Genomic DNA, 10,514 nt, shown 5'->3' on the forward strand with positions numbered 1-10,514 from the left:
ATAAAATAAGCCATAGCAGGATTTCTATGCATTTGCAAAATATAAGCCGCTCCCTGAAAATAAGCCATAGTGACGCGGCACCTCCCATTAAAACAGCCTGGAGAGGCGTGGCTATGCAGCGTACCGATGTGACGTGGTTAAAATAAGACATCCCCTGAAAATAAGCCATACTGTGTTTTATTGAGGGGGGGAAATATATAAGATGGTGTCTTATTTTAGGAGAAACACGGTATTTAGAACAGGGAATCCTGGATTATTACTTTTTAAAACAAAATAGAAAATACTTTCCAGTAGCACCTTAGAGACCAACTGAGTTTGTTCTTGGTATGAGCTTTCGTGTGCATGCACACTTGTAAGAAGTGTGCATGCACACGAAAGCTCATACCAAGAACAAACTCAGTTGGTCTCTAAGGTGCTACTGGAAAGAATTTTCTACTTTTTAAAAGTTACATGCCTTTATTAAATCTGGTTACATGCCTCAGGATGTTTCCCTCATTCTTTTCACCTGTGCATTATAAGGTTGCTCACTTTTCTGAGTAAACCCCATGAAAGTTAATGGGACTTACTTCTGAGTAAACAGGCATAAGGTTGTAAAGCAAGTTTACTCGGAAGTCTCTGTGTTTGGAACTGCAGCTTTCAGTGGGGTGGGGTGGGGAGAATAAAAACTGCTAGACTTTAAAGTGCCACAACTTTCTTAATTGTTTCAGATGCCTCGGGGTTAATATTTACACATCCCAATGTGTAAAACATAAATTTGTGATTAGTTTGCAGTGGGATCTACCATCTAACTGAGCTGGATCATTTGGATTTAAAACCACCTGGCCACACTGAGTTACATGGGACAGACACAAACTTAAATCCCAGTTTTTCTAGTAGGCTGCAACCCTATACACACTTACTTCGAAGTAAGCCCAATTAAAATGATTACATGTATTTCTGTGTAAACATGAGCATGACTTTCACCAAACAGATATTTAAAGAAAATCACCAATAACCGCGTAGCAAAATAGCCATTAACCCAATACCATTAACCCAACTCTGCCTTGTTCCTTAGGCAGCCCCACCCACCTTGCTTCTGATTGGTGCAGATAGACCCATTTAATCTTCTCCACTCCCTCCAAACTGGCAAATGAGAGAAAGAATTAAGAAGAGGAAAGGGTTATTAGTAAGACCTAGAATACAAAGTTTTTATTTTGGGGAAAAAAAGAGGAGAAGCTGTAGGGTTTAGGTGAATGAGAAGAAAGGTGCGCTCCTGGACCAAGGGCGAGTCAGGAGTTGCCAGAAGATTTAGTCCTCACCTCCGAAATTTTGCGTTCTTGTCTTCTAGTTGGTTATTATTTGCAGGTCATGGCATTTGTGGAGACTGTAATATCCTCAGCTGGGTTCAACCACTTGCAGGACGTGCAATCTGAAATTATCCAGGTGAGGAGCAGGGGTTTAAGGTGTCCTGTCGGCTGTGTCCTTTGCCGAGGGTTGGGAATTAAAACCGGGGGTGGAGGGGGTGAGGGGTGTTAACCGGTCTCTGGCTTGGCCCTAGGATGCTTCTTAGCATTGTAAAATATCTGCCCTGAATTGATGTGTTGCATTTTGCTTCCCCCCCCCCCCAAAAAACCACTTCTGAATTCTGCCTAACTTCACGGTCCTCTTTAGACTAATAACCTCAGGCTGTTTTTAGCGAGATCCACTTCAAATGTCAAGGTTCTAGATGGAGAAACTTGTCTTCTGCTTTTTCTACTCTATTGTTGACTTGTGTCCTGCAGCATAATATGAATTGTTAACACGATGGTGTTTCTGTACACAAGCGGGTGGGTTGTGAGTGGGAATGATGATGACCTTTCATTTGTTGGTTTGTCCCGTCCCCCGTCTGGTCCTGTATGTGGGGAGTGGGGAGACCTTCGTTTCTTGCAACTCAGCCACTTAAATTTTGTGAAATAAAAATGCAGATGTGTTGTTTTTTAAACCACTTCTGAATTCTGCCTAACGTGTTAAAAGATGGCAAAAGGAAGAGGTTGTTGTTTTTTTTTTAAAGTGTGTGTAAAACTTGGTTTTCATGCTTTTAGCAAGGCACTCTTTCTGAAACAGCCATGTATGTTTCCTTGTAATATGCATATGCCTGTACATATGCTAGGCTTCTAGGACAGCTTTAAAAGTTGCACATGCATACCTGCTAAATAAAAGCCATTATGTTGTTTATAAACACAGTCATAGAATCCTAGATCTAGAAGGCACTTTGGAAACAATAAGCTCCAATTGGTTGCTCAGTCAAAGGAAAATTACAGCATCTCTGTCTGGTTTCTATCCTGCTTCTCCTCCAGTGAAGGAGAACCCAGCCATCTCTTGAGGCAGCCTGTTCCGCTTTTCTTACTGTTGGGAAGTTTCTGCCTACCTCCAATTTTCACCTATTGGTTCTAGACACAGGTCTGCTCTGTCTTCTTTCTTACAGCCCTTCAGATATTTTAAGAAATAGGTGATAGCAGTCTTCATCTTCTCCGGACAAAACATGCCTGCTACCCTTACATGTCTCCCCAACTTTCCTTCCTGCCCCAGTTCCTATTCTGAGTTTAGAATGTGAGCTCCTCCAGGCAGGGATCTTCATTTTATAATATTTTTTGTGCAATTAGGGTAGAATTGAATTTCCATGTGTTTCTAAGAACATGCTCACTCTGCCAATGTATTTCCCCTTTCACTGTGTAGAATCAGCAGTATAAATGCCTTCTCGTGTGAAGAAAGCAGTGTCCCTCAGGAGACTGGTGATATATGTGGGGCTTCCCTTATTTTAAGATTTTAATTTTGTCATTCATGTGAAATGGGTAAGATAGCATACCTTCTTTTCTGCAAAGTCTTCTTTTCTGCATACCTTCTTTTCTGCAAACGTTTTCTCTTTTGCCCCTCCCTTATAAACACCCTAAATTTTCTTCAGAAATGTGTACCTAATCAATGCTCTGAAATTATGACTTGGGAAAAACTTGTAATCTATAGTGGTTGCTTGTTTTTATAAATCACTGTACACCTGTTTCTTGACTTTAACTATGGTGGGGCCTGGATTTTGAGAGAAACTTGTGAAGGCTGCCACTGTGCCAGGTAAACTGACAAACTACTAGGGATGGGGTACCCTTGGTTCAGATCTCTGACTGAGCCAGGTGTGGCGAAGCAAGCTACAGTTTTGTTTTGCTCTCCACCCCTTCTGCAGTCCAAAAATAAGACTACTAACCTACCTTACACAAGTATGGATGGTGATTCATTTTGGATCCTCCACAGAGGATCACATGATTGCAAGAGGTCTTCCGTCCCAGAGGTGTTCATGGGCAGATGGAGGAGGGAGGCTTGTGTTTAGAGGAGAGAGCTCTTATAACAGGCATAGCCAAACTCCAGCCCTCCAGATGTTTTGGAACTACAGTTCCCATGATCCCTAGCTAACAGGACCAGTGGTCAGGGATGATGGTAATTGTAGTCTCAAAACATCTGGAGGGTCGGAGTTTGCCTATGCCTGTCTTATAACCAAGATTCCTGTGTGCTAGGTCTTTGGCACTTGGCATTGCAAGGACACCTCTCAGTTCTGCTTCCTGATCCTGATCTAAATTTATTGTACATCCAGCCATACAACAGCGGTACAGTGCTGTGGGATGTGATCCTGGTAGGTGGGTTTGAGAGCACTAGAAGACAGGAGCTGCAAGAAACATTTGCTCCACGGTTTTTACCCGGGGCTCAAAATATTCTGGTGAACATTTTTGTTGCCTATCTTTGAGCTCCCTGTAGAGATAGCTAGGGTCCTGCGTATCCCTGATGCAGAATTGTAGCTTGTGCGGGAGGCCTGATAAGAAGCCCATTATCTTTTGCCCTAATGGCAGGCACCAGGCCATGCCGTCCTGGAATCTGGAGCGCATTATAAGCTCTTGTAAGTTGCTTCCGAGTTTAAAGCAAAGAAACTGAAGGGAACGGTTGCAAGCTTTATTCAGCAGGAGCCAGTTGTGGCACCAGGGCCTAACCTTTTTGTACTGTTTGCTTACATTTCAGTGGTGGAAACAGGAGGATTCTATAAGCCATTCATCTATGGGGCTCTCGGATGTGCCCCAGCCTGAGGGAGTTCAGCAGATCAAGCAAGAATATGAAGCCTACTGGGATGTTGACTTCCTCATGAGAAACTTCTCTGCCTCGGAGCCAGCCACTGCTAGTGCTACTTGGGTTGGCCAAGAGGAACAACCTGCAGCATCCACTGCCTGCCTGCCAGTAACCACTGAGGAGGGAACGAGAGGCAGGCTACCCAGAACCAACAGAGGGGTGCCGGATGCTCCTTGGGCACCAGGTTTTGACACCAAACTCCAACCAGGAGATAGCTCTGTGAACTATGTTCCTCCTGCCCTGCACGGATATGCCCAGAATGTGACGGATCCAAATAAGAGCCTAGCATTGTCCAGTGATCATCTGCAGCAGTTCCTTGCCCAGGCAGATTTTGGGGCTTTTGCTCCCACAGTACAGCACCACGAAGAGCCAAAACAGAGAGTTCATGGCCAGTACTACCAACTCACCTATGTACACCCAGGTCCCTCTTTGCAGAGCAAACATGGATCTCACAGTCAGCTCCCACCGGCGCAATCCCAGCTGCCACACTGCAGTCTGCTGAGCAGCTGTCTCCCTACCTACCCTGGCCACTACCAAACCCAAACCACATTGCAGCTTTACCAGACGGATCCAGCTGTGTCTACTACAGCATCCCTTTACAGCATCCCGGCGCCTCCCTTGCCTGCCAAGGAAGCCGCAGACAAACCTAAGAAAGGACACAAGTCTTCATCCCGTAAGCAGCCTGCCAGCCACATCTGCAGTTATCCCAACTGTGGGAAAACTTACACCAAGAGCTCCCACCTCAAGGCCCATCTTCGCACTCACACAGGTAAAAGAAAAGAGCCGCTCGAAGGGAAACTACGTTCTCCCCTGGGTTGGGAGTGGATTCCTTAGTGATGCTGTCCTCAGTAGTATCACCCTGCAAGTTGAACACTCCTTAATCATACTCCAGCTTTCCACTAGAAATTCCCATCATGGGTACTCTGCTTTCCATTCTAGTTTCCCCCCTCCCAGCATCTAACTATGGGGTGTTTCACTATAGTGACCCAGACCCATGCCAAGTCTGGAGGGGGAAACTGCTGTTGATTGAGTTGTTCTTCAGTAGTGGGTGTGAGTTGCCTTTTTTGGATGAAATCATACCCCACCTCTCCCAAAATGAGCAGGTTTGTAGTCTGGGAGTGATCCTGGATCCATCTTTGTCACGAAAGGCCCTGATGACCTCAGTGGCTAGGAGAACCTTTTTATTAGCGTTGGCTAGTAAGATAGCTATGGCTGTTTCTGGACTGGGATGGCTTGAACACTGCCACCTATGTGCTGATAAAACCTCCAGGCTGGATTACTGCAATGTATTCAATAAGTGGGGCCTTCCTTGAGAAGCCACAGATTCCCTCCCATTAAATATTAGATGGGCTCTGGCTCTGTTCTCTTTTGGGCACCTGGTGAAGCCCAGCCTCTCCCAGCAAGCATTTTACGTAGATATTTCCCCTTGTCTGCATCTGTATTGGAACACATGGGGGGGTATATAGATTTTTTTACTTGTTTTATCATTTGTATGTTTGTTGCTCTTGGGAGGAAGGGTGGGGTAGAAATGTAGTAAGAAGTAAATATAGAAATAAGTAAGTAAATGTGAGTATAATCCTCTTTTGGCTCAGAAGCAGCACAAGGTTGCAGTGATTTTTTGCTGGTCTTTTGCAGGTGAGAAGCCATACCCATGCCTGTATGAAGGGTGTCCTTGGAAATTTGCCCGCTCCGATGAGCTGACTCGCCATTTTCGCAAGCACACTGGGCAGCGCCCATTCAAGTGTCAGGTCTGCCAGCGCACTTTCTCCCGTTCGGATCACCTCTCCCTCCATGTGAAGAAACACGTGTAACTGATGCCACAAACCCTGGGCTGCAGTGGACATTCTGGGCCAACGGGAGGTCTTGAAGAAGAGGGTGGTAGGGGTGGGTCGTTGGGTAACTGCAGGTGTAAGCCTTTCTCTCCTTGTAGCCCCTTGCCCTTCGCAAGTGCTGTGTTCTGCATTTGTGGTAGGGAACTAATTAGGCATGGCAGGAGTCCTAATCTGGCCAGCCAGCCACTTCCCCCCAAACTATGTCCATCTCAATGGAGTGGCAATTAAAGACATGGCTGGGATTGGCTGCACTAGGGAGTTCTGGTGCAGCTTCTCTCTCTATGCTGATCAGACTGTGACGGAGTAACATTCTGGCTCCAACTGGATCAAGTTTCTCACTGTTCTATATATACTAATTTCTATGAAATCTACATATCTCAGAGGTGAGGGATCTGTGGGCCTTCAGACGTTGTTTGGCTAAAGTTCCCATCATACCATTGCTTGTTCCGGTTTATCCTTTGGTCCCAAGGGTAATGGCTCATGGGGAATAGAATCTTCTCCCTGTATTTTGCTTTTCTGACCCAGTCGTCATCCATGCAGACCACTGTCTTCAGTCCCCCCCCAAAAAAATGTTCCTGTAGCTACGGCTTGCTTACATATGTTGAGTTGGCACCCAAGGGATGTGGGCACCCCGAGGCAACTGCGTCCTGCAGGTTCTCTAACTGTATAAAGGGAAAGTGGAGTAATGGTACCCTCCAGGGGGTAAAAGCCCACAGCCTTCTTTATTAAAATTAATTGACTGGAAAAAGTGCTGTCTCATATATTTCATTTGTGCTGAAAACTGAAAGTGTTCATTCTACAGTTTGCTGGATCAGATACTGGGCAATAGAGCTCAGGGTTTTACCCTCTAGAAGACAAACAATTTCTGGTGTCCTCTCACCTTTTTAGCAGCCAAAATGGTAAGGCCAGGAATAACTTGGCCAGAAGGATCCCACATTGGTAACTTTCACCACTGCATAGATTAAAATAGGCAGTGCTTCTTTGGGGTGAGGGGGAAACGCAGAATCTTATGTTTGGCCTCATTGAGGGGCAGTCTTTCAATATGAGTAGGAAAATGAGAATACCCCTAAACATTTTTTTTAATAAAAAAGCACTGAAAATAGGATGGGCTTGTAGGCATATAACAATTTGTTCTTATGCTATACCTTCTCCCTGTTCACTACCAATTTGTTTGGTAAACACCTATCATGGACTGATTAAAAAAGTAACAAGGTACTTTGTTTTAAACTTATGGTCACATTAGAGGGCAATTTAACTGATTATATGGACCTTCCTGGTTGTGCACAGCCCCAGATTTCACATGTCAGTAGATTAAGGTTTGTGTAAAAATTGGATCTATCCCACCTCACCCCAGCCTGAACTCTAGACCAGGAGTCAGCAACCTTTTTCAGCCGTGGGCCAGTCCACTGTCCCTCAGACCATATGGTGGGCTGGACTATATATATATTTTTTGGGGGGGATGAATGAATTCCTATGCCCCGCAAATAACCCAGAGATGCATTTTAAATAAAAGCACATATTCTACTCATGTAAAAACACCAGGCAGGCCCCACAAATAACCCAAAGATGCATTTTAAACAAAAGGACACATTCTAATTCATGTAAAAACACGCTGATTCCTGGACCGTTCACGGGCCAGATTTAGAAGGCAATTGGGCCATATCTGGCCCCCGGGCCTTAGGTTGCCTACCCCTGCTCTAGACACTTAACTGTGCAATCGTAATCATGTCTACTCAGAAGTGAGTCCCGCTGAATTCGGTGGGGCCAACTTCTAAACAAATGGTGTTAGGATTGCAGCTTTAGGTAGAAGGTAAAGAAAGCTCTAGAAGGGCAACATGATGCTGGCAATATATTTTAAAAGTCCTCAAACTACAAAATGGGAGCAGGAATCCAAAAACAAAATCAGTTGAAATTGTGGTTGTGATAGCTGCTGCTGCTGAGTAATAAATCTATTGTCACGAGACACAGCCAGAAGGCTGCATTGTGGCCTTTGCTAAGAGGTATATTGTATATGGCAATATACAGGTGAAACTTGTAAAATTAGAATATCGTGGAAAAGTCCATTTATGTAAGCAATTGTTTTCATTAGCTACTGGAGTTTAATATATGAGATAGACTCATGACATGCAAAGTGAGATATGTCAAGCCTTTGCTTGTTATAATTGTGATGATTATGGCGTCCAGCTGATGAAAACCCCAAAGTTGAAATTGTGAATTTGGGGTTCTCATCAGCTGTACGCCATAATCATCACAATTATAACAAATAAAGGCTTGACATATCTCACTTTGCATGTCATGAGTCTATCTCATATATTAGTTTCACCTTTTAAGTTGAATTACTGAAAGAAATGAACCTTTCCACGATACTCTAATTTTTCTAGTTTCACTCTGGAACAGAATAATTTTTGAGTGGCAAAAGTCCCTCTTTAAGAAACCACAGACCTTTATTTACATTGCTAAAATGTGATTTCAGATATAGTGTGTGTATTTTAAGTGTGCTGCATTTTATTCAGTGGAAAAAAACAATTGGCCGGATCTAGTGCTATAGTGGCCAGGAGAAAAAGAGCACTGGGCTTCTCCTGAATCTTTAACCCTTACTTAGAAAAGAAAATTTCAGGATGTGTATTGCAAGCTATACCTGTTGAAATTCTCTCTTCTACACATTAAAGGTGCAGGAGCCCAGGGCTGTAGCCAGGGGGTAGTGAGGTGGGCCCCCGCCAGGGGTGCAGGTGAAGGGGGGGCTGCAAAATTGGCAAAAAATATGTAAATATCTCTATAAATAAAAATATTGGTTATTGCCTTATAAGAAACAGTTTTAAATAGAGGGTGAATTGAATGGGTGGAGGGGGGTTGGATAAGAGGTGGAAAGAAGAGCTAATTTGTCCATGGCTAAGGGGGCACAATCTGGATGGTTCTGCCGGGGCGCAAGTTCACCTAGCTATGGCTCTGCAGGAGCCCTGTGTCCCGTCCCGTCCCGTCCCCCTTGAGCATCCAATCTAGTGCTAGCCTGCACATGGTTTCTCTGTAGGGGAGCTGGTGCCTTGCAATTAGCAGACCCCTGTTTTAAGTGTGTTAGATATGGGTTGAGTGCCCACATTGGTGTTTAGGACAGTGAATGTGTGTTTTCAAACTAAATCCATGTTCCTGAAAATGCTGCAACAGTGGATACTTCCACATGGAAGTTTATCATGGCCTCTGTTGCTTATGCATACAAGTTTTGCACTGGGCCCACATTACAACCAAAATGCCACCCTCTTTAGTTCAGTTTTACTGGTTTTTTGTTTAAAAAATCTGATAAATAAATGCTAAAAACCATGTATGTAGACCTCCTCTGGTGATATTTGTAGGAAATCAGCAATGGGGCAGCAGCCCAGAAGGGGAGTGTGACATTGAGTTGGGGCACACTTGCAGCTTTTTCTTCAAAAGAAAAGTACCAGCGTTAAGCATGCTTTAAAAACAATGTGGTTAATGTAACCCGTACTTAGCCCTAAGTAGTCACATCTACATACAGGTGTATCTCATTATCTCTGAAGCAAGGCTGCAAACTTTGCATAATCCAAATCGCCAGTGCTATAAATTCTTCCTCAGATAACACCAGTATCATAGCCACCTGGTTGCCAGGGTTACAGATTGTTTGCCTAATAATGCCCCCTGCAATACATTCCAGTGCTAGATAGTTTAGAAACAGTTCTCCTCCCTTCTCAGGTTTAGCCCAAATTGCCTCATTACCATTAAGGTGGGGTTTCCTTAGCATTGCCATCAAATCTAAACCCCTCATCAAAAGCCATCACTGGCTTTTGTTCACATTTGATAATGAGCTGTGGCCTACCTTCTTCACAAAGCCCAACTATTCTCCGCGGTTGCTTAAAGGCCGAGTAGGAAGCAGGTGTTTTGGACTATAAATCCCTGACCACTGGCCATGCTCCTTGGGGCTGAAGGCACACCCTCCAACATTTTGCATGAAAATAAGGACATTCTATGCTTTAGAACTGTTGTTGTTTAGTCGTGTCCAATTCTCTGTGACCCCATGGACCAGAGCACGCCAGGCACTCCTGTCCTCCACTGCCTCCCACAGTTTCGTCAGACTCATGTTGGTAGCTTCTAGAACACTGTCCAACCATCTCGTCCTCTGTCGTCCCGTTCTCCTTGTGCCCTCCATCTTTCCCAACATCAGGGTCGTTTCCAGGGAGTCTTCTCATGTGGCCAAAGTACTGGAGCCTCAACTTCAGGATCTGTCCTTCCAGTGAGCACTCGGGGCTGATTCCCTTCAGAATGGATAGGTTTGATCTTCTTGCAGTCCATGGGACTCTCAAGAGTCTCCTTTGGCAATCAGCCTTCTTTATGGTCCAGCTCTAGAATGTCCCAGTTTTCATGAGTCGTAGCCCAAAACATCAGGTGGACAGCAGGTTAGAGAAGGTTTGTTTCTCCCTAACAAATCAGGATTTGGGTTCAAGGCTGGCTAGCAATCCTGGCTTGTTAAGAAGAAACAAACCACAAGCCCGAGTTTTAATGCAACACTAATTGTCTCACACAATTTATGAAAGCAAACCGTTTATATCATAA

General features: G+C 44.4%; 1 protein-coding gene across 2 annotated transcripts; it reads left to right on the plus strand.

Annotated features, from left to right (window-relative positions):
- The first annotated feature begins 1,146 nt into the window (after positions 1–1,146).
- KLF1 (Kruppel like factor 1) lies at positions 1,147–6,140 on the plus strand. Of its 2 annotated transcripts, XM_033173690.1 has the most exons (4): positions 1,339–1,422; positions 2,695–2,810; positions 4,015–4,888; positions 5,755–6,140. In XM_033173690.1, the coding sequence occupies exons 3-4, from the start codon at positions 4,051–4,053 to the stop codon at positions 5,928–5,930; spliced, it is 1,014 nt and encodes a 337-aa protein (XP_033029581.1). In that variant the 5' UTR covers positions 1,339–1,422; positions 2,695–2,810; positions 4,015–4,050; the 3' UTR covers positions 5,931–6,140. The 2 variants fall into 2 exon arrangements, with proteins under 2 accessions (XP_033029580.1, XP_033029581.1); XM_033173689.1 differs by lacking the exon at positions 2,695–2,810 and having other exon boundaries at positions 1,147–1,422.
- The last annotated feature ends 4,374 nt before the right edge of the window (positions 6,141–10,514 follow it).

This window comes from Lacerta agilis, chromosome 16 (assembly GCF_009819535.1).
Source record: "Lacerta agilis isolate rLacAgi1 chromosome 16, rLacAgi1.pri, whole genome shotgun sequence".
NCBI classification, from domain to species: Eukaryota; Metazoa; Chordata; class Lepidosauria; order Squamata; family Lacertidae; genus Lacerta; species Lacerta agilis.